Source organism: Anopheles merus, chromosome 2L (genome assembly GCF_017562075.2).
Source record: "Anopheles merus strain MAF chromosome 2L, AmerM5.1, whole genome shotgun sequence".
Classification (NCBI taxonomy): Eukaryota; Metazoa; Arthropoda; class Insecta; order Diptera; family Culicidae; genus Anopheles; species Anopheles merus.
This window is the reverse complement of record NC_054083.1, coordinates 31,346,852-31,370,991: the sequence shown is the minus strand read 5'-3', so window position 1 is coordinate 31,370,991 and position 24,140 is coordinate 31,346,852. Positions and strand designations below refer to the sequence as shown.

The window sequence follows — 24,140 nt, the reverse complement described above, 5'->3', positions numbered from 1 at the left end:
CCTCGCACTACAGGGCGAAATGAGGTACACGATGATGATGATGATGGCGCGCATGGGTGCTATTCGTACACACTAGTGATGGGTAAAGTTTTCATAAAAACGAATGCGACTACGGAGGTACGTCCGTCCAGTATTATCCGGAGCCGTTTGGAATTGTGTGGAGTCATCCAGAATCGTGAGAGTCATCCGGAGTCATCCGGAGTCTTCAGGAGTCTTCCGGTGTCATCCGGAGTCATCCGGAGTCATCCGGAGTCATCCGGAGTCATCTGGAGTCATCTGGAGTCATCCGGAGTCATCCGGAGTCATCCGGAGTCATCCAGAGTCATCCGGAGTCATCCGGAGTCATCTGGAGTCATCCGGAGTTATGGCTGAGTCATCCGGAGTCATCCGGAGTCATCTGGAGACATCCGGAGACATCTGGTGTCGTCCGAAGTTATCCGAAGTCGTCCGAGGTCGAAGATTGCTGGAATCGGGGCCGTCCAAAGACGGCCGGAGACAATGTTTTTTTGGTCAGGCATTTCTGACATTAATTCTTGCTGTCTCCGGTCCACTCAAACCGTTATTCTTAGAAAGAAAGGTCTGCATACACCAAGCGAAATAGGAAAAAAACACTCCAGATGACTCCGGACAACTCCGGGCGACTCCGACTCCGGGCGACTCTAGCCGACACAGGACGACTCCGGACGATTTCGAATGACTTCGGGCGGAACTAAAGGGTTTCGATTCGTACTAATAATAGTCGTAATCGGATTGGAATCGAGGGAGCGCTCCAGCGAGCACACCACTAGTACACACGCAACCCTCCACTGAGTGTGTGACGCATCCCAGCAAAGGTACGATGATGAACTGCTGCCCCAATCCCATCCTCCCTCTCATGGGAAGGAGGAGTGTACGTCATGACACGCGATAAGAATCGATTCGCTTCAATAAATCACTTCATTCGTCCGTTCGTTCGCTCGTTGTATGTTGCAGTAGGGAGGAAGGGAATTTTGGGGATGAAATGCGCGAGCAACCTCTGTACGTGGCACTCGTACCTCGAGCGTGGCGTGCCAAAAAAGTAGTCAAAATCGATCAGCAAAAAACCCGTTTGACGGGAACGGTAATGTGTCTGTGGGACGTTTTGGTGCCGTTTTTGTGCCATCTCGCCCGTGGTCCTGCGACGGTTGTGGCAGGATCGGATTCGATTAGAGCAGTATGCGATGCGATGTGGTACGCTTAATCCAGTGTCCTTCATTTGAAAAGGCGGTGGCCCAACAGCACGAATGATTATGATGCAATTGGTGTGATAATGTTTGTTTATTTGGCGTACTTTGTTGTTTATCAGGTTGCAGTTGGGGAGTCGAGTGAGTGCGTTGCGAGTGAGGTGCGCTTTACTGAAGTGCGGTGTCTCGATTTTTCTCTTTCTCTTAAGTTCCTTTAAAATCCAATATTTCAATTTAAACCGGCTTGAGCGATTGTACAGCTGACAATGTTTTTGCCACATTAATCAGATGAATATCTTTCATACAAAACGCCTTGCCAAAGGTGTCGCTTTTTGTTCCAAACTTAAAAAAATATCTTTTTGCTATTTAATGTAATTCATTGCTTCAAAAAGTACCCTATAAAAGGGATAACCTTGCCTAGAGCTGTCTGTCTGTCACATGCGTTCTCGCTTGCTCGCAAATATATATAAAATAACACTCCACTTGAAGAAGGTGCAAGAAGGTGTGAAATTTCTTTCCGCACGCCTAGTAGCTCCAACAACTGGGAAGCAAAATGCGACGGAGCGAGCGACTGGTGTGCGGCAGCGATCCCTTGCTGCAATAAAAGGGGTGAGTGGTTTACGGGAGGAAGATGGGAGGTGGTGTGTGTCATTTTCCGCTCAAATAAAATCAACTTCCCCGAACCAGAAACCCGCCGACAGTGAAAATCCGACAAAGCTTTCGCTGTCACAGAAAAATAACAAAGTGTTAAACACGGTTTTAGTAGCGTCGGGGAAAAGAGCGTTTGCTTTTCCTTCCTCCCCCGTTCCCATACTGTGGGGGGTGGTTGTTGTTGTTGTTTTTTTATTACGTTTTATAGAGTCGTAATAGATAAAGCAAGTTGGATGGATGGATGTGAACAGCGAACGGAAGATGTGTGTGTGCTGCCACTCAACAGCATAACAAAAAGGCAAACGCTGCCGACGCGCCACACCACATCGTCGACCAGAGAACCACTCGAGTGCTCCTTCTCTCTCTCTCTCTAGCTCTCTTGCTCTCTGCTTCCACGGATATGTGGATAGGAAAATCCGCTTGTCATACAACACCCACACCAACCACCAACTCTACGCGAAGCTCCATTTCTTTTTATAATCTTATCAAAACAGTCATCACCCGGGAGTGATTCCGACGTTCAAGTACCGTTTTGTTCGCTGTTTCACCGCATGTGTGTGTTTCTCTCCCTTCACGTTTGTGTGGTTTTGGGATGCGCTAGCAAGCGAGATTTTTCCTCCCTATTTGTTTCCTGATTTTATGTTTCCATTTTTCCTTTTCATTTTGGAAAATGTTTTTATGAGTTTTATTTGATGGCGCGCGCCCTGTCGTCCTGTCGGTAAGCGAGAAGCAGCTCTGGCGCGCGCGCTTTGGTTTCGGCGTTGTAAAAGTGAGCGAGAGCTGCGGTGGCGGTGCATGCACCTTCCGGTAGTAGTTGATCGGTAACCGAGATTGACAGCCAGCGGAAGCCAGCTCGAAAACGGGGAAATAAAACAAAAAAGATTTAGAGTACTTACTTGAGCTCTTTCGGGGGATGCCATCAACAAGGACTCTCCGGGACACAGTTTCAACCCCGGTATGTCGTGTGTCTGCTCTGTACAAGGGTTGTTACCCCTTTTATTTCTATGGCCTTTTTGGTTTCCTATTTTTTGCAAGACAAATTGTTTTTTTTTTTTTCGTTTGGTGCGGGATAGATTTCATCCTCGAGCGCGTTCTCCGTTTGGTTTTGTTACCTTTTTTTTTCTTCTAGCGCTCATTCACATCCGGCCCTGAGAGCCATCGGTTCCGAAAAATGGTATGTTCGATCGAGTGAAAACTTCACCGCTCCCCGAGGGGCCGAACGGAAAAAAGGATTGCAATGCGAGACGTGCCAACAAAAAATGGGCGCACACACGGCGGTTGCATTTATAAAAGATACGCACACGTTTCGGCATCGGGCATCAAACATAGTGAAGTGGTGATATTTCCGGTAGCAACAAAAAAAATGATGCAACACACAACGAAAAAAAAAAAAACCGAAGAACAAATTCGCTGAGGTAGGGAATCCCTAACATCATCCTCAAAAGCTATGCTCTACAGCAAAAATCCCGAGTCGTAGTTGAAAGAGAATTTCAACCCATCTCGATAGACAAACCATGATGATAGGTACACAAAAAATATCGTCTCCACTGGCTTCTCCTGTTTTTTCCATTGGAGAAGAGACTATTGGAAAAAAAATGTGTATCGAATCGCAACGAATCGTCCACTCGTCCGCTCGTGCTCGTATCATCTTTTTCGAGTGTATTTTCCCTATAACCTAGAGCCCCGCATGTTGGTGCATAGGTAGATGCACCTTTTTTCTTTCCAAAATTCAATCCTCTTCCGGTATCGATGGGGATGCTAGCAGTAGCCGCAGCAGCAGCTGCACAGTTAGCCGATTATGTATAATCCTGCGTGAATCCTGTCCCTAACGGCAACGCATGAATGACCCCAAATATAGGAGTGGTGGCACCAGCAGCAAAGCCGGAAAACGGAAGTGTGTGGCCCTCCTGTGTGTGTATGTGTGTCCGTTCCGAATGAAATCGCACGGAACAAGAGTTGGAACAATTTTCCGGCCAGATTGTTGAGCAAAGCAGGAGGAACGATCGGTTTAAATGAGTTAGTGCAGCATATAGAATCAAATTTGAGCAATCACTCTCTCAGGTTTGATTATGTTGTGTGGTTGTTGAAGGGAATTCTCTCATGAGTGTGTGTGTGTGTGTGTTAGTGTGGGATAAAAATAGACCTTTGAACATGCCAATAGCGGCAGCAACAACGCCCGTGCTAAATCGTTGCTCTCTCCCGTACATTTCGTTTATTACTCTGATGAAACGTGTCGATTAACACAACAAACTCGAACGCTTTGCTCCATTTTGGCTGCCGCTGTGTGGAAGCGTAATTGATTTATAATTTTTTTTCCAAAAAGCTTCCTCTGTCCGTAATAAACTCTCGGGCTAATCGATTATTCCTTCACCAATTCATTCCGCGCAGTGTTCTGGTGTGCTGGCGCGTTGAAACATATTGTACTTCTTCGACATCATTCTGGGACAGGAAAAGGGATGGGGCCCGGTTGCCCGGGCACCAAAAGGGGAGTCGGTATTTGAAATTGATTGACACCAATTTAATTTGGGCTACGTTCCAGCAAGGACGCCCCACCCACACTGATCGGCGCACTTTGGGTCACGGTTGCATATTCGTCGTTGCATTTGCAAACTCCACGCTTCCAAACTGGCGCGCTGGGGTAGGGAGACTGTGTTCCAAAAATATATGCACCGCACCACCATAAACTCCACTACCTTTCCACCCACCCAAGGAGGGTCGGTGGGTGGCGAGAAAGGTTCGCTGTGTGCAGTTCGCTTTATTATGAAATAGTTCACACGATCGGTGCAACCCACAAACAGCAACACCAACAGCAGCAAAAGCCCGACGGTAGAAAAAGCGGAAACCGGAACGAATTAGCACCAGGCCGTGAATGGGTTAGGTGGGTGGGTGTTGGTGTGGTGCAGAGGAAAGAAGTGGGCTACATTCAGGGTAGGTTGCCAAAAACCATTAGCTCTCGAAATCGGAAAGCTGAACCAACGACCAACCCCACCGCACACAACACACAAATCGTTTTTAGAGGTGCATTCTGCCTGCGCCTGCATTCCTTCCGGTGGGGAACTCGCGAGGGATTATTGGAAAAATATGCTGTTAAATGCATATGTTGGTGTGTGTGTGTGTTTGCGTGTGTCTGTGAAGGTGGAATGTGTATGTTAGTTTGTGTGTGAAAAAAGATAGTTTTTACTGATGAATCATTCCCTGCCGGCATCCACAAATCAGAATGTACAATTGAGTGTGATCACTGTTTGTGTGACTGTGAAAATGCTTCATATTTTTTTCTGTAGATAGAAAACAGATTTTCCTGTCGGGTTGAATTGAGTAGGCAGCAAAAAAGTCTCCCTTCAGACGGATTTGTTTGCATATACGCTCTGATGTGCATAGACCCCGAGTGTAGTATGCAGATTTGTGAACATTTCGCTGGGTCAAAACGGGCGTGAAAAACCATTTTTCAAATTCAAATTGGTCACGGAGTGGTGGGAGGGTGATTGAATAGCCAAATGTGTGTGTATGGATTTTGCCCACAACTCGACATTTTGCTGTGCACAAATCGAGGGTTTTTCTGATGTGGATCTTCGCGCAGGATAACGCCGCTATCCAAGTGGAAAATCAATGTCGAAGCTCATGTTCACCCCTAGGTTTGACCAACCACTGACGACGACCTTTCTCTCTCAGTTTGTGTCCGATAGAGTGAAATAATAACCAGATCGAGAAAGATATCGAAAAGGAGAGAAAAAATATTATTCGCATGCGATATATGGGACCGTACGTCCGTTTGTTGAGGTGTAATTGAATTAAATCGATTCGAATTATTTAATCATGCCCGAATTGCATTATTTCCGGTTGTTTGTCACAGCCTCTTGTGCCCGTTGGCGTTTGTGTGTGGCGCAATATGAATAATAAAAGGCACAGAGTGAAAAATAATCAACCCATTTTAGCTCTCTAAATTGATTTCACTTTTCCCTTTCGCGTTAAAACAAACCGTTTAATTATAAATTTGTTTGTTTTATTCTAATTACAGAACAATGGAGACATAGACGCCGCAGCGCTCAAACGGCATAGCACACAACCAACTCTTGCTGCCTCTGTCCGGAAGGTTACATTACATAGAGAGAAAGAGAGAGAAAGAAAGCAGAAAAAAAGCACGAAGGTAAGTTTACAAAATTGGAAACACTTGCACTCGCAGTGTTATTATCGCGCTTTGTTAAACCGTGCATAAGATATGTTACAGTTTTGTGCTTTGGCCACACAAACAAATACACATCCACCCATGCACGCTTGTTTTTGCAGCAATAGGAATGTTAACTGGACGGGCGGAGGGTGGCGTAGTTAACGCTTCACCGGTGCTATAATCGGATTTGGATGGCTTCGGTGTTGATGTGTTGTTGTTGGTTGGTTCGGTGCGTTTGCAACATGTTACAACACACACACAAACATCGACCATTTTGCCTCGCTTCTTTACCATCCGCTAAATTCCAGTCCCCCCTTTTTCCAGCACAGCAAAGTGTGCTGGTGGTGGCCATCGAAATGATTAATTGTTGGTGGTGGTTTCAAAATAGAGGCAAGCAGAAGAGGTGGAAAGCAGCAAAAAAAAAAAAAATACAAGGGTGGAAATTTGTTAAAAATGAATACTACCAGCAGAAACAAAGAAGTGTATCTAGCCACCCCCCCCAAACATGTAAACCTTTTTCCGGCTCTGTGTTAATGTTGCTGAGGGTTGGGTGGTACACGGCATGGGGAGAAGGAAAACAATTTTCCAATTATTATTAACAGCTCATTTTTCAGCTCGATGGTGTGCGCTTGTGTAAGTGTGTGTGTGTTTCTGCTCCACGATTTCATACCCATTTTGTTGGCGATGAGATGATGATGATGATGATGGGGGTGTGTGTGGGAAGGCGATGAAAATGGTTGGATAGAAAACAATTAAAAGCGCGAGATAATTAGAGGGGATGGGGGAGCATCCTGTGGAGTTTTTTTTCTCTACTTTTTGCTGTTGTATATCCGGCATATTTCCATTCTCTTCACCCGCTGCGTGTTGATTAGGTGTAACTTGTGCGTTTGTAGGTGCAATTAATATGGTTGTTCCGCTTTTAGCGAGTTTCGGTTACAAACAGAGGTTTGTTGCGGTTATTCTGCTTTTATTCGTAATTATTTAAAAGAAGCAGCGTTTTTTTTCCGTCAACTCCATTCCACTGGATGAGTGTATCTCTCTCTCTCCCTGTCGCTCTGTTTGCATTTAACAGCGATTAGAGCATTAATTATTCTGCATTAAATTGAAACTTCCGGCAGGAAATTGGTTGGGAAGCCAGCCGCTGCGCTACCACGCTAGTACGTTTTAGTCCTTCGAACCGGATCAAAGCAGAAGCAGTACGTGCTCTCTCTCTCTCTCTGTAGCCTCTCTGCGCGTGGAGTTCAACTTTGATTTGCCCTGCCCCAAAATACCTCATATTCCTCTTCCTCCCTTCGCCCAGCCCATCTGTTCAGCCGTGTAAGCGATCATCGCCGTTCCGCGAGTGCGCGCGAGACATTGAGGCATTGATTTATGGACATTGTAATCATTACGGTACAACAAAGCGGCGACGGCGAGCGGAGCGGCAAGGGTAGATAAGATTTCCGTTGCCAACACCCATGTTGCTGTGCGCGTTGGCAAGCTTTCGAAAATCAATATACACCACCTGCGGAGGGGGGGGGTGGCTTTTGTTGTTGGTCACCTCCGGTCAACAAACGACCGTTTCGTTTACCGGTGCTCTGTTCCCCACTAGGCGCTCGGCCAAGGCGCAGGCGGGAAGGGGAAAGGCACGACACGGTGCCAAAACGCCAGCAGTCCGTAAAATATTCGACACGACACTAATTGGTTGAAACGCAGCAGCAGCAGCAGCACCACCACCAACGAGCGCGCTCAACTGCTGCTCAACGAGCGAAGAAGGAAACCCACCCACTCACCTACACCCACTCACGTGCATCGATCCAAGGGGCCACCGTAACGACCGCCGGTGCGCTTGTAAGTTGGTAGACGGCACAACAACCGAGAGTGGGGCCAATGATTTACCGCCGGAGGGGAAGAGGGGTGGGGGAGGGAGAGATCGCGTGACAGATTGCTGGGATACAGGTAGGGACAGAAGACGCCCGGGAGAGACGACATCGTCTCGCACAATCGAGGAAAGCATGGAACATGATTTCGGGGTAGTGTGGTAGAGTGGTGGTGACATTAATTCCGCTGCAGTCTCGTAAATGTATCTTAAGTAACAATAACAACCCAAAGGTGTGTGTGTGCAGAGAGGAGCGCCCCATAGAGACCGTCTTTTCGCGTTCGTGCCTGGATGCGAATTGTTCGCCAAAGAGAAGCGAGTAGCGATAGGGAGTAACCGTGACCGGTACATGCCGTCCCTGTCACACACACACCCTTCGAGATGCGATGATACAGTTGTCATCGGTGTGTCACAATAATAAAAGAAAAGCGAAACAAAACAATAGCAATAACAATAAAACGACAACAAACGCGCGTACACAAATAAAATAAACGGGGATGGATGACGCATTAATCCCGCGGACGAGAGTGGTGCCATCTATATCGTGAATGATACGGACGGACGGGGAGGAGGAGCGAGCGAGCACAGCTTGCAGGGGTCGGTATGTCTTGTTGTAGCGGAATTTGGGGCAAGTGTGCCATACGGGGCAAGAGTGCCACCAAGCATTTTTCCTTAAAAACTTTAATTTAATGATCAATTGTGTATACAGTTGGTTGCTTTCCAATGACTAGGTATTCTGAGCCTAATTTCATATAGACCAATCGATATTTCCCATTGTTTTAAACTGATTTATATTGAGTTTCAAAAGTGAGCAGAATATTATAATTTTTTAATCCAACCAAATAAGCTCTCAAAAATCGTGCGAACAATCAACCGAGAAAATATTTACACCACCGTATAGCTGAGAAAACGTGAAATTTTTTGTGGGTTTAGTTGAAAAAAAAATTTCTTTTTGTCACTGAAAAATTCAATTTCAAAAAAGTTACAACTTTTGGGGCAAGTGTGCCATCTCTGTTTGGGGCAAGTGTGCCACCATCTTTCATAGGCGCGAGCTGTCCAAAATGTAAACATTGTTGTAGCGTGCTGCAGAATGGTGCGCTATTGTGAGCGGATTCCACCCCGGAAAAACAGAACAGTAACAAACTATATTGTGGTGCAGTTGGTGGTCAAAAAGGGTTCATTGGTGACTAAATACATGTAGGAATACATACACTAGTGGTACAAACGTAATAATTTCCAATTACCTAAGAAATACGGTTATTTTAACCAGGTGGCCGTCTTGCCCCATACGAGTGGCACTCTTGCCCCATAGCCCAAAAAATAACGTCTTTTTGGACCCTTTTTAAAACGCTTCAAAAACTGTTTTGTTTGCACTTTTTTCAAGCGAAACTCATTTATAAGTGAGGAAATAGATGTAAAATGGTTATGAGATTTAAATCGGCTTTTGAAAAACACGTTTTAGTGAGTTATAACTTGAAATGCTTAAGGTGGCACACTTGCCCCAAGTTCCGCTATTGCTTTCGGAACAGCCAAGACAAAACAAAATAAAGAAATATACAGAGGTTGGAGAGTTGTTGAGGTGGTGGGTCTTGTTTTAGGGGTGAGAAATACTGTCAGCTCTCTAAATCTAGTAACCGCTGCTTCCCGTTTTGCTATGGTACCAGGGAAACCGAACATACTACTACTCCATCTTCCCATCGGTATGGAAGATTGTCATGGATTTTCTTTCTTTTTTTGTTACCGTCATTTTATTTTTATGTTTATGTCTCTGTGTGTGCCTTTTCTCGTTGGTAGCTGAGCGATGTGTCATTATAGTGCACCGATAGAGTGAGAGAGCGCGCAAAAGAGAGGGACTCCGAGTTGGTCCGAGTACAGGATGGCACTCTCCATCCACGGTGTAGTGCAGAGTATTACTTTGCATGGCTGTCCAACAGATATCCCCAAGCAAACGCTAGCAAAAGAAATATAAAAATAACAGCGAAAGCCCAAAGCACAGAAAAGTCATAACATCTGTGTCTCTATTATTCCCCGTTTTTTTTTTGCTCCCTCGTTGGCGTTTTGCTTCATCATTCGCGTGAGTGAGGTACATTCCCGAACGTGTCCGATTGTGAGTGGCGAGGGCTGTGTCGTTGTTAATACACGCCTGGCTTTATAGGCATGCGACTCCCTTGGAGACAGGCAGTGCTCCGAGCTCTCTTGAGAGGTCGTTGGTGGAGCGAGAAAGATTGTTGTTGAGGCAGGCAGAAAAGGGAGTTTTTCTGTGTTTTCCTCCGTTGTCTGCTTGTTTACAGTAGATTGAGTTGAAATTTGCTAGCTCTGAGATGCTTTCGTGCTTCATGCCACCCGGTCAGTCCGCCCACCAACCAACCACAAACCTAACCTCTACAGGGGGCGAGATGTGGTGTGAGATTGTTGAGGTGCAAGAGAGTGTAAGGGAGGAAAAAGCACGCGGTGGTGAACAATATTATGCTAAATTGTCATGAAATTATGAGATTAGCAGCCAGGACCGGTGCGGTGTATTGTGTAGCGCCACGGAAGCAGCAGTAGCAAACGGTAGCGCTTTACCACCGCACAACACACACACACACAGCTATGGGGAATGTCTTGCTCTCCCGGAGTCTCTAGCTCTGGATGGGACTAGCTCTCCTCGGCATACAGCGAAGTACTTGGTGGCAAAAGTGGCAAAAGGAAAATAAACATGGTGTTTCCCGGCCGGGGAGATACCTTCGCGTCTTGGACGTCTTCGGCCGACAGCGAGTAGAAAAGCGAAAGAACAAAACAAAAAAAAAACATTGAAGCTACAAATAGGCTGCGGGTACTGCTATGACGATGCAGAAGAGATTATAAAAGTGGAGATTTTATGGCAAGTTGTACCACCGGAACGCCGCGAGATGATGTTTTGTGAACTCGCAGCGTTGGGAAAATTGCTCCATGCAGAGAGTCTTCTTTCATTTTGTTGGGTCCCGCCTGGTGTTTTTGGAGCGGTTTGCTTTCTCTCATAAAGTATGTAACGTTAAGGTCCAAAGTTACAAAGTATACAACATTTACTGTACAGTTTAGCAACCTTCAAAGTTTTTTGTCATTATAGGCACAGAGTTGCACGAGAGAATGAACGGGTGTGGGAAGACGCCTTAAATAACCTTCTTTGGGGTGACCAATGCCAAGAAGAGCATCATCTCCCCAGTAAGCGTCTTTATTTCCATCACCGATTGAATCAACCCATCGAACGGTCCGGGCCGAGATCAATCAAAGTTACCGATGAAAAATTGTTTCGCTTTTCTTTTCTGAATCGTTCGTTCGTTCGTTCGTTCGTCGCCGGCGTCTTACAGCTTCCCATGGGCTTGGGTTTCGTTCCCATAAATACAGCCACTGGCGGCTGACGCTGGAAGCGATCCTGACACACTCCGGACTGTTGCGATGCTGTAGCTTCAGAGCCAATGAATGGGTGCTTTAAGGTGCCGATTTGTTAGTTATCCATCAGACGGATTCCTTTCTCCTTCCCTGGCTCTACACGCCTCTCTTGCAACTGGCAAGACAAGCGTAACTGGCAAGTGTACAGGGCGAAATATGGAGTTGTTGGTACCTTGGGATATTAATATTGCTATTGCATTCCGCTACCAAGAGGAGATGCAGCTCTTACGCTTCCTAAGAGAGGGCGGCTTATGTGTGTGTGCGCCTGTTCTTCTCGACGACGGCTCTGCTGCCAGCTGCCGATAGTCTCGCGCAGAGTCGCACACTGCTTTCTTGCACAAGTTGCGCATTTTTCACAGCCATGTCTTGCCATATCCAAACCCAGTAGTCGAAGCGCTACTGTTGCTGCTGTGTCGTACCATCTTCCTACCGTATAGCAGCATTTGCTTGCCTGCGGGAAGAAAAACGTTACGCAAACGGAGAAGCGAACGACGAGCAGCAGGTTTTTGAAAAGCCAGAACAAAAGAAGTGCAAACCGAAAGAAAAAAAAAAGTTTTACAACTTTGTGTGGGTTAAGGGTGGCAGGACGAAGAGTAGGGATTGAAGGTGTAAACCCCGAACAACCGTAGCAGAAGCGCGCACACAGCACACACTCTTCGATGGTGTCCCTCTCTGCTTGTTCATGGTCCACCAAATCACGGCGAATCGAGCGAAAAATCGGTGTGCCTGCCAAACGGAGGGGCTTCAGCCGGGGTGGCGAGAATACCCGAGAAAACGGTCGTTTGTTGAGCGGAAAATGCCGGCAGAAGATTATGACGATTTTCTCGGTGGTATTACAAATTCTTTTGGCCCGACCTTGGTGTGCACTGAGCGAGGGCTTTACACACACACATCCTGCTCTCTCTCTTTCTCTGTTCACCTTTTTTGTTGCTCAATTTCCATTACCGTGTGTCGGTGGTTGTGTGTGTGTGTATGCCGTCACCTTTTTCATGCCAGACTAGCTGCTCCCTACAGATTCCGAGACTTCATTTTCCTCGAAGGGTATGTACCAAGCTTTTGTGCGGATTTCTATCCAATGTACTCCCTGTGGGACACGCAGGTCGGCCCGGTATCTTGATTGGTCTCAGGTCTCTCTCTCTCTGTCCTTTTCTGTCTGTGTCGGTGAAATTGGTAGACAATATTCTCTCCCATCGTGGTCCCACCGAAGGGCATTCTGGGGGCCCCTTTTACCGCCCAGCGGGGGCTTCACAGGAATTGAGCTTTTCGTCACGGGGAGTCTTTAACATAATCGTGTTCGGATTGGAATATTTTAGCATCCTCCCTTCTCCCCCAGCCGAGAAGAAGCGCGCATTGTTGGTGTGTATGCTGATGATCGAGGGAAGCCACTTGCCTTGGTTAGGATTTTGATCTCGTAACACATACTGCGCGCATACCTGGTGTGCCTTATTTGTATGCCGGTTTTGCCTGGTTGTTGGTGCCCTGTACAGCCAAAAACACTGGTTTTTATGGTGATAGAAATCGAATCGAAAAGAGCCTTGAGTGAGAAACCCTATCCGGGTGTGTGTGTGTGTCTGCCTCTGCTGGCACGTTTCTGAATCCTCGTTGGTCGTTCGTTTGCTTCGTTACCATTCTTCGTAGGGCGGTGCCTGGTCACGGTGCCCCAGTAGCAGTAACTATCCCGAGCAAAAGAGCAACAAGGTCCCGGTACCAATTCTGAGTTATTTGGAGTATATTGCGATTACTACGAAACTGACGTAAAAAGGATGGACTTCTATTAGAATCTCTAATCTCTCATCCTCCAGTGAACGAAGGTAATATTGATTCGAAATCGATCATGAATGTTTAATTGGGCTTTCAGGGAAGTTAGGGTGATGAAATAACACCTAACTCACCCTGCATTCAGCTCCGTTTTGTCGTTGCGATGTTTTAATTTCCCGTACCCATTTACCCTATGAGTACACACCACTGTGCCCCAAGGGTACGACAAACTTTGATAGCTTTTGCTCGGTTTCAGTCACATCAGTTCATTCTCGTACACGGTCTAATGAAATTTAAATCCAAATTGAGTTATACATCACACACCACTTCTGTGTGTTCCACGGAAATAGTAGGTAGCAGTGGGTGATAGACGAACCCACTCCCCTCGAGCCACCACAGTTGCATGACGAAAGGAAACAAACAAAACGGAACATGATTTAACACCAACCGTGGGCGCCCGCGTGTGGAGTGCTCATTTCTTGTCGTTAGAGATACCGGAGGCGGCGCTCCATTCACTGCCGGTAGAGTAGTGTGCAGATCATCATTATGCATTCATAGCATAATCTTCATAATGCTACTGCCGCCTCTCATGATGCTGCTGCTGACACCTTCGCTGAGTGGGTAGCAGCGAGACATTATTCCCGGTTGATGTCTTTTTATTTTGCTCTGCTTGTCGGTGAATGGTTGTGTTGCCATCTTCATAAAACCGTTTTGTGAACGTGTTTCGTCATCGCATCGGATTGCGAGGAATGCATTAAACGAGTGTGTTAGGTACAGTGAGTGTGTGTAACATGAGGTGTTTGCAAAAGTTCTGACAAGTGCTACGAAGATGTATGTGTCTAGCAATGAATGTCTAACCGTTTTGTCGCATTATACAGATGTAATTAAACTTCATCTGTATGATAAACTGATTGAGGTGTCACAAAACAAAAAATAATGGTTTCAACTTTTCGGCACACCTAACAACAAGACTCAAGCACTTGTGCACCCTTCCGTTAGTCATTATTTTGCGGTGTTCGGATCGCAGACTCACTAGCAACTGTATAGGTTACGCTTCCGTTGAAATGTGAGAAGAGCGAGCACATGCAGAGACGGTGTCATCTACCGGAAGAGGCCACACACACACACAGCTGACTTGCTTCATACGGATCGACAGCAGTGAGTACGTTTCTTTCCGTTGCATATCCCAGGAAAAAAAGAGGAAAGACTCAGACCAGGGAAAAGTAAATATGACGCTTCTCATCTAGGATGGCGGAATGTATCCACACTGACGGGTGGAACGTTTTGCGATCCCTAATGTGGCTTCTTCTGTCGCACAAACCTTTTTGTGCTAGCCGATGGTGGTGGAGATGCTGTGCAGCAAATGGCTGCAATGGATCACACTGCATCTTGTCGTGTATTTCTCCGAGCTCAGAGTACGGTGTTCTGTTGTGGAATTACGATGACGACCTGGGAAATGATGGTGATGATGATGATGACGATGATGAAGTTGACATCGGATAGAGTGGTGAGGTGCCGGAATCGGTGGTAGATCGTCTGCGAAAAGTTCCTTCTGTTCTGCAATTGCATTCTGATACACAGACACACATATATACACGTACATATACGCTTCAAGGTTTCGAGTCCCTGCAAGCAAGCAATATCAATTGAATCAAATCGTTCCGTTGCCTTTTCTGCCAATGTCCAATCTTCCTTCGCCGCTTGTGCTGTTCGGGATTAGATATCAACTGTGCACGGATGCGGAACTTCATGCGCTGCTCTCCATTGGGATTGGCATTTCAGACGGGTATGATAGCTCACGGCGGCTCGGGGGCTCCGAGCTCTTCAGGCAAGCAAATTGCCTTACTCTGCTGCTGCTTCTAAAAACCCCCTGAGTTGCCCGCGTGTTTCTGCTCGAGCGCTGGAAGAACTTTCCAACTGATAGGAAATTAAATGAACCGAAAGTGGACCGACAGAAGACTACTACTGCCTTCAGAAGATTGTGGAATGAATGTGGGCGCTTTTTTGTGTGAACTTCACATTTCACTCTTCTGCGTGTATGTGTGTGTGGATGTGTTGGCGAACTTTTACCGTAGTTGTGCCAGAGTTTTCCCCAAGGTGCCCTGTTGCTGCACGATGATGGTGGCAAACCTCTGTGGTAGGAGTTGAGACGCAGGTCTGTTATTTTCAATCATGGCTCACACAGAGCTTTGGTGCTTCGTTTCTGGCGTGTCTTAAGGATCACTGCTAGCTCTCCGATCCGTGCAATGATGAAGTTTGTGATCAGCTCACAGCTCTCAGCACGTAGATTTGGGGCCGATGGATTGCTTATTTGTGTTGTGCATGATTCTCAGGCGATACAACAACAGCAGCAGCAGCAATGAAGGGGAGCGAAAAGCAGTAGGAATGAAAGAGCTGCAAAGGTACGTGTACCGTGCTTTTGGCAGGAACGTGTCTTGACTACCGTATCAGCAGATCTGCGTGCCACAACACTCTAACCGATGAGGTGGTGTTGTGGAAGTATTGGGATTAATTTATGTGTTTTGATTTACTTCTTGTGTTTTGCCTGTGAGTTGTGTAGCACTTGAATATGTACTACAACTCCAGGACCTGGCGACGAGTGTGGAGCTGTTGGAAACTTGCACAATGTTTAACCATCTTGTTTTTTTTTTCTTAAATTTGTTACGCTCTCTTTCTCAGTCCCTGAGTGTCACAGGTTTCACGTGCCAATGTTTAGCGTGTTATTGTTAATAAACGACTCCATAAATTGATGATGTTGCGAACGAGGAGAGAGGGATAGAGAGAGAGAGAGAGAAAGGAGAGCAGGATGGATGGAAAACACCGCCCCCGATAGTTGTTGTGTAGCCTTCGGAGCGCGTCTGCGTTAGAAAACAGCTTACTTTACGAGCTCTAATTTACACTTACAAAAGAGACATCGTTTCGAATGTCACAACAACCACCGTACGTCGCATCGTCTACCGGCTGGATAGTAGTACGCTTTTGTGATACTCATCGTCATCGTCCGCGTCCTCGTCGTGAATAGCCTTAAAATAGAAGCGTTTTAATCACGACGTGTGTTCATTAGTATCGTACGCGCGAATGGGTTATAAAAAAGCTTTGTTATTATAGCGGAGCTGTCGCTTTTTATCGCGAGCGTTCGTAAGCATAAAGATGTCTAATCGACAGCACACGAAATGTGCAGTAAATTTGGCAGCATGACATGCTTCAGAATTGGCCCCTGGGAACAACATAAGCATTCTTTTTCGCTCTCTGTCCGCTTTGGGTGATCTTGGTAGGCAGGACAAGGACATGTTGAGTTTGTTTCTTGGGTGCAGATTCACGCGGTTACTAAATACATTACCGCCATCTAGTGGGTAACCACAGAAATGCTTGTTATTGCTTTATTCTGTAGTAAAAATCCTATTTTTGTTGCCTTTCGCTGGTACAATAATGGCAGTAACAATGGCTTATTCATATGAACCTGCTGCTAAACAGGATTAAACAGATGCCTCTTCGCTAGCAAGCAGAACCCCGGGGGGGGGGGGAGTACAAACAATAATTGCCTTAATTCAATAATCCCCACAAAACCCCCGGCGTGGCGGCCTTTGCTACGCCAGTCAGTGTGTTTTAAAATCATCCAAATGTCGCCCGTTTCGTTTCGGGCGTTATTTCTCGTCAATGAAGCTTATCGTGCTGCCCTGCCCCAAGCCCCGCCATTGGGAAGATACGAGAGCACCCCCGAAACATGCACATGTGTCACACAAATGAAAATAAACTAATCCCATTTATTTAGCAGCGCGGTGCCACTCTCTGTTAGCCTCTGCCTCAAGGCATTTAAGGGAGAGAGGCCGTTTGGTGTGACGGTCGTTTGGAATGTGGTGCTTAACTCACCCCGGAACCACTCCTCCGTTTGGTGTGTATGTGTGGTGCGTAGAATCGTTAAATTTTCTCTTCAGACATCGACGTGCTTGTGCGTGGACACATTATGAATGTTTGGTGCGGGTCCGGTTTATCTCGATCTGTGTCCCATCGTCGTCGTGGCAGCGCTGCTTCTCATCCCGCTGGTGACGGTGATGATTGGATTGTCAAGCTGCTCAATTTAACTCGCTCTTCTTGCCGCTGCCGTCGAAGTTCGGCCACATGCCCAGGCCGTGATGGGGTTATGACTATGACGCGCTCCCTCGCTCTTTCTAGCATGCGGTTAGAGATGGCAGCGGTTTACCGGCAGCTTCCGGTGGAATAAATTGTAACGCGCTTCTGTTAATCCGTCCGCTAATCGGACGGCTCCTTATGGGGCGGCCAGTTAAGTTTGGGAAGGATTTTTTTTACGGCGACAACAAATGAGAACCAAGTGTCAGAGAAGTGATTAAATTTCCGAAACACGAGGAAGAGAAGAAGGGAACCTGATGAGGCTTATTTTGGTGCGGTAGTTTTCAAAGTTGGAAGAAGATTTCACCTTTACGTGATTATTGCCCAAGTGGTGGGGTTGGAAGTGCGTAAAAAGCGATCAAGTGTGTGAAGGTAAACCCCCCCCCCCCCCCCCCAAACCCCTCCGGGGGTGGCGATGGAAATAGCGCGAGAGGCAAACACACAGCGGATTTACCAGGGGCTTAAGTTGTTTTCTAAGGATTTACATTGGCGTTTGTGTGTGTTTGCAGGCCACCGATCATCCCTGCCAGCTTGCCTTGCCTTGCCCTGTACCACCATCATCATCCCCTCTGGCGCGTCGCGATTACGCCACTTCAACAGCTTCAACTTCAATCGGTCATTTTGTGTAAGTTTACAACCTTCCTGACCTTCTTCCCCGTTGGCGGCAATAGCGTGTTTACCGGGTGAAGCCAAAGCGGTGTACCACCACCGACCTATCGCCTAATAGAGGTGTCAGTTTCAACAAGCACACACACACACACACACACACATGTGGCTAAAGCAACGCAAACGAGTGATTTTAAATGCAATAACATTGGTCCACAACGAGAGTGTACCGGGACGAAGTGTATAGCAGCAGCACAAGGTGTCACGGATGGATTCCGGGCGTAGAAAGGTTTCAATTTACTTGTCCGCCACGGTGGGGGTTGCACTTGGCCAAGCAACTCTCCCTTCACTCCCCTCCCTCGTCATGTCATGTGGTGCGTGTTGGTTGATTGTTACTCCTTGTTGCGGGTAGAGGTCATGTTTCTTGTGCACCGACGGACAACGAACAGCTCACAACGCAGAGCCCATGTTATAGGTGTCATGCCAAAGGTGGCGGCAGTGGCACTGAGTGTGTATGTACACCCGTTGGGTGCAGCAGAAAAGTAGGTGCAAACTGTGCGCTCATTGGATTGGAGAAAATTATCCTTCGCGTCGTTTGACATCTTGCTTAGGTATTATGGTGCTTCCTTCGGGTAGGCGCTTTGGGTGGTTGCAGTTTAAGCTTCGGTAGAAGAGAAGAGAACACGTGGGCACTTCTTTGTGAGGGGTGCAATGTCATAATGTTATCAGTGCAAATAGGATAATAGAGTAGAAAACGGAGAGTATCCAGAACAATGGGTAATAGAAAATTGGAAGAAATAGTTGGGATTTATTGTTAACTCCTCTCTCCTCCCTATTTGAAGAGCTCTGAGACGTTCCATATTTTGAATGCTTATTGTTTTTCAAAAACTTTTATCCACAATTTATGATCGAGATTTGAATCCAGAATCAACGCGTCACTGCTTTATCCGTTTACCAGGTATGCCATTAAAGCGATTATTTCCTCTGGTGTAAAATTCGCTGTATAAAGTAAACTTTCTTGCGGTGACTTCATTCGCTCACCCATGGCTAATAACAATTCATTTGTTTATTCGTTTTATGTTCCACTTTTCCGTTGTTCATATTAAAGATTTCATACCTTTCACCACCGAAACGACGACACCTCTCCCTTGTTTCGGTCATTTTTACCTTTACAGGGACAACTCCGACTCACTGACTGCCAGCTTCTTATACCTTCTCGCACACACCCATCTCACGAATTCAAATCGTAGTCAAATTATACCGTTTTATGACAGGTTTTCAGCATCGCATCCGTACACGTGGGTGGGCAGCAGCATTGGTGACGTTGATGGTTCGGCGGATGTTGCCATTTTATTTTCGTGCTCCGTTTTATACATCGCTCGCGGTAGAGGAGCAGAATTGAAGAGCGGCGTTCTGTTGTTCACCTTTTTGGCTCTGATTTGCATTCCTCGCTCATTCGTGGTTTGGGTTATGCGGGTTGGTAGGGAAATGTTTTCAGTCACCTTTTTTTTGCCACATCTTGGTTGCTTACTAGAAAAAAGAGCACAAGAGAAGTATGAAGAAGTAAGAGGATGGTTTTATGGTTTTGTTCTGTTTGACAAGAAAGGTGTCCTACATCTTGTTCAACACTGTGAACATCTTGACCATGTTGAACTCTATGATCCCAAACGGATAGGTCGTCTAATTTGTTCACTGTCAAGCATTATTAGATGTAACTAATAGCAATATTCATGAGATTTTGAATTTTGATGGATGTGGTGCCGATGAAAATCAACACAAGGTGACTGTAACTATTCCCCTTGCGGATATATTCTCTTTTCTATTGGAGATATGATGGCCTCTGCTACGAAGCTTTACCACAGCTAACAATCGTAGCGTAGAGAATGGATTCTTTGTGCATCAGTAAGCCAGTAAGCCAGTAAAGCAGTGATTGTTAACCCGAGAAGGAGCTTGAAAGCAACGACCAGCACCTGTCTTGGATCCGTTCGTGTTGACACTCGTGGGGAATGTTTTGCCGTAAGATTTACCACAACATAAGCTCCCGTGTCGTCTACTAGCATTACCAAAGTCGTTACACGAGCGATTGCCTGAGCTCGTTCCAACCGCTTGAAGTGCCTACGGCTTTGAATGATGGCTGACGTCTTCGTCGTCGTCGTGGTCGTGAGAAAGCTTCCATCCGTCACGAATACAATGCGCGAAATCGCGGGACCTTTGCCAGTCGACTGAAGGAAGAACCGTTTGCGCGTGATGATGTTTATTTTGCATGCTCCAAACTTTCTCAACCACGGGAAAGAGGAGAAACACTTTCTTCGGCACGGCAAAAAATAACTGGTGTTCGAGTTCCTGGAGTACCGTCAGCACAGAGCATCATCGTCTTCGTCTCAGCGGGATGATGGGGATTTCGGTTGGTTGTTGTGCAGACGAGGGCAAAATAATGCTGAAGAATATGTTCATCCCGTTACGGTGCCACACCGTTCCATTTAGGCTAAAGTAGTACCTCAAGACACATTGTGCCCGTTTGCGCAGAAGATTGCGGTGGGCTTTTGTTCTTGTGCGCTAGAGTTGTGGTTCCTCTGTGCTGCAAAGGGTTTTTGCAACGAACCCCTAAAAATTGCGACAGAAAGAGAATGGTTTCGGAATAGAAGCGAACCTGAACAAACATTACTTAACTCCGTCAACTTTGCTTCTGGTTTCATTTGATTGATGTCGTCGTCTTTTCTCGCTCGTCGTCGTCGCTGAAATAGAATTGTGTTTGTGTAAGACAATCCACTCCCGCTCGCCCCCACACCCCCAAGGCTGGTAAATATGTGTGTACTCTTGGAGGTGGAGCTTTTGCGCATCACACAGCATTGACAGCTCTCAAATCATTCTTGGAGTCAAGTGTCAATCTCTTGTCTCTAGGTGCTGGCGATGATTCTGCTGCTTTCCCTGTTGGCAGCATTTTCCATTTTGTTTGTCTCTGCTCTGCTCTGCTCTGCTTTTCGGTAAAAGGATAAATCCCAGGGAATGTTTTCTAGATCACTTCACTTTGGTGGTTACAGCTTCGGAGAGGGAGAGAGATGGAATTGATTCTTGGTGCGCGGATGACACCATTCAAACCACGCGAAATCCTACATATATTACGGAGATGTGTGGCACCAGATTGTGTCATTTCCGGGAAGGCATCCGTGTACCCGCTTGAGTGCAGGGCACAGTGAAGTGCTAGTCCTGAAGTGATATATCCGCTATAATACGAGACTTGTTCTGGCACTAAGCTCTTGCAGTTTTGCTGTACCTTGTGCTGTACCACTTTTATAAACGCTTGGTCCCTTTGGTGGGGTCTCGATGGTGTTGGTGACGATGGGTTTCGCTAGCGAATGTCATCGCTTACCCGTACCTAACAAGGATAAAAAGTTTGCTCGCTCAATTCAGCAGCAGTTCGCCTTCAACTTGTTGTCGGGTGGCGATGGGTTGCTGCTTAGTTTTCTCCCATTTCCGCTACGGCTAGGCGTTGTTGGTTCCGGGATTGAAAGCGTATCTGTCTGAGTGTGTGTGTGTCTGTTTGGTTGGACGTCGTCAGTAGAGCTTCCCACGAGATATATCTCCAAGAACACCTCTTGACAGGGGAACAAATTCTTTCCGTCCCCAAACAACAACGAATGCGCCATCATTGCTTGGTTTCTGGAAGCTTTTCCGATTTTCGATGTCAACGAGTGTTTCACGAGACGACGTGATGCGGCTGCTGCTTCCCCAACATCGTTCTCGTCGTTATTTTGTGTACCCGTTGCCGGGCGTAGTTTTGGAGAAATTGCAGTTGGCAATGGTTTCGCTTTCGACAGAACGGCTACGAACGGTGGTCGGAGGACAACCTGACGTGAGTTAAGGAAGAAGTGAGATTTTATCGTGCTGTCGTTGTGGTGACATTCCGTTGCCTTCTCGCTGTTGGTTTGTTGCCCTGTCGACATCAACGACTGGGTTGAAAAATGCTCTGCCTGCTTACCCGTGGCTGCCCAATGCTCAAAGAATTGGGAGACAGCACCAGAGGAGGAGAGGACCAACATCATGCTGTGTTCTATGATACACTTCCGGACGCCGTTCGTTCGTCCAATGTGTCTGTTGAAGCGAGAGTTTCTTTTTTACGTTTCTTCTACTCACACACTCACCGCTCCTTTTCAGCTCTGGCTTGCCAAGGTGATTTGGTGATGAACATAAATTGTTATCGACAGCAGGCGTACCCTGGCAGGTTGATTACGGTTCCCTTGCTTATAGGGTATAGGGGCAATCGAGAGCTCTTGAACGAACGCAGACACTGGGGATCGTTCCCAAGAGACATAGAAACAGAGAGCTCAAGGGAAATAAAGTCCTTTCCAACCAGATGGGATGTGTGTGCATATCTCAATCGATTGAATAATAGTTTACTATTGGCCTGTTGGACACGTAAGGTGGGGCAGATCTGAACTGAATTGGATTTGTGTTCGGCAAAGCGAACATTGTGGAAGCTAAACCTGTCCTTATATTGGAAAACCTGTGGTTGGGAATGAGCAGTCTGAAAGAAAGGCAACATGAAAATCACATCTTTCGGGAACTAGTATTCCTGGTGTAGTTTGAATTGGCCCAGTTCAGTGTCGCTCACATATAGACGCGTTCAAAAACAAATCTTCCAGAAGTGTGATGATGCGGAAATGATTCGAAATGGATCCTGTTAGCATACTTCAAACTTCCCATCCACAGTACGATTGGTACATAAAGCGGGCTTGTGTGGGAGCAAAGGCATGCTAACGCATACGAAAGACATATGTGACATGGCCAGTTGTGTTCTTCCTTCACATCTTGCCCTTCACCCTCGAAAAGAGAGTTCCCAAAATGGTTCTTTTGCTAACAAAGCGCATAAAAACTGTGATTCGGCAAAAAAACACAAAACCCCCATCATCTAACTCCCCTTTCGGGAAAAGTTTTGGATGTACTGTGTGCCCTAAATCGAGTATTCATATCCATCTACATACTGTCGGGATTGGCTCTGTGTGTGTATGTGTGTCGTCACATCCCGAACATACGGGGGTCGCACCGAGCAAAAGAAAGATCATGGTAGAATGATTTTCGATGGAGAAGGCAAAAGTTTTTTTTTTTGTTCTACCCTTTTTATGCTCGCTCGAAACTTACACGTGCGTGCACTATAGAAGCAAAATGGAATATCGTACAGGATACAGGAGTTTCTAACGTCTATTTGCCTCTCATCCCTCCGTGCTCATTGGAGCTGTGAGTTTCAAATGAACATGAGCAGTGGAAAAGGGCCCGGGATGCATTGTGTATGCGCACCGTAACAACCCTTTGATCGTGTTTTTGTTTGTGTGCGTGCGTGTGTTCAAAGAAATCTGATTTTTAACGTCGAACGCGCGCCACAAACAGGCGAACCAAAGGTTCAGCAGCTACAAACAAAAATAACCCGCGCACTACTCGTTTTGATGCCATCACCCGACCGTGATCAATAATTTAACAGTCATTAATTTTCCTTTTTGCTCTGCTGCCTCCGTGTGTGTTCATGAACTGCAACACGCAATAGCAAGCAAATTGATATCACACTTTTCATCCGCACATGGGGAGATGATCCTGAAATTGACTGCATGTGGCAGGATGCAATCGGAGGGCAAACAACAGAAGGACAATAGTGGGTGTATGCGCCTGTCGTCCAGTTATTGTTGCTCCGGTGAAGCTAATTTAATTTGTACAAAATAATATCGTTACGATGCACACACACACACACACATACATACACATAGAGCGTCATAGAGGGGTTGGAAAATTGAATTGCCTTCTCGCCTACTAGAACCATTATGTGAAGCACCTACACAAGGACATTCCTCTACCACACAACACAACAGTACATTATGGTCATTGGCATCTCCACACCCAGTGTGCCGAAGGTTGTGGAGAAGGACATGGGGTGTTGACCATCGAATACTTTCCCCTGTCGCATTTTTTTTTTAATTTTTTGTGTACGTTCTTTTAGTGTGAAGCTGCTTCCCTCGTTTTGCTATGAAGTGCCAAATGTGCCAAATTCATCGTGTCATTTAATAAAATTGTCAAAACTTGCTGACTGTGTGCTGCAGCCTGCCCTGCCCCGGCATTCGTTCCACTGCTCTTTCTGCTCTCTTTGTGCGTCTATCTGTCTGTGTTTCAGTCCTGTTTGCTGAGTTTTTGCACGGAAAAAGGAAAAGCAACAGGGGTGGTGGTGTATGATATGCCCCGGGATTTTTCGCCCCGAAGCAACTCGGTTTGGAAGTTGATTTTCAACCACCTTTCCCCGCCGTCGTTTTGTCTCAAAATAATTTTAACCTTTTCCAGTAGGGAGGGTCTGTGTCGGTGGCAATATTGGCCAGTTTTT

At 46.4% G+C, this 24,140-nt stretch overlaps 1 protein-coding gene across 10 annotated transcripts in view; it reads left to right on the top strand.

The window, feature by feature from the left end:
* LOC121593711 overlaps positions 1–24,140 on the top strand; it is an 84,241-nt gene that overhangs the window by 44,894 nt on the left and 15,207 nt on the right. For 9 of the 10 annotated variants that reach the window (XR_006004828.1, XR_006004829.1, XR_006004827.1 and 6 more), the window contains one exon: positions 5,869–5,997. Coding sequence is in view for 2 of the 10 variants with exons in the window: in XM_041916308.1 (XP_041772242.1) it covers positions 5,869–5,997 (129 nt within the window). In the remaining 8 variants the exon portion in view is untranslated. Of the gene's footprint in view, positions 1–5,868; positions 5,998–17,682; positions 17,799–24,140 lie in introns of all 10 variants that reach the window. The other variant, XM_041916307.1, reaches the window with a different exon arrangement.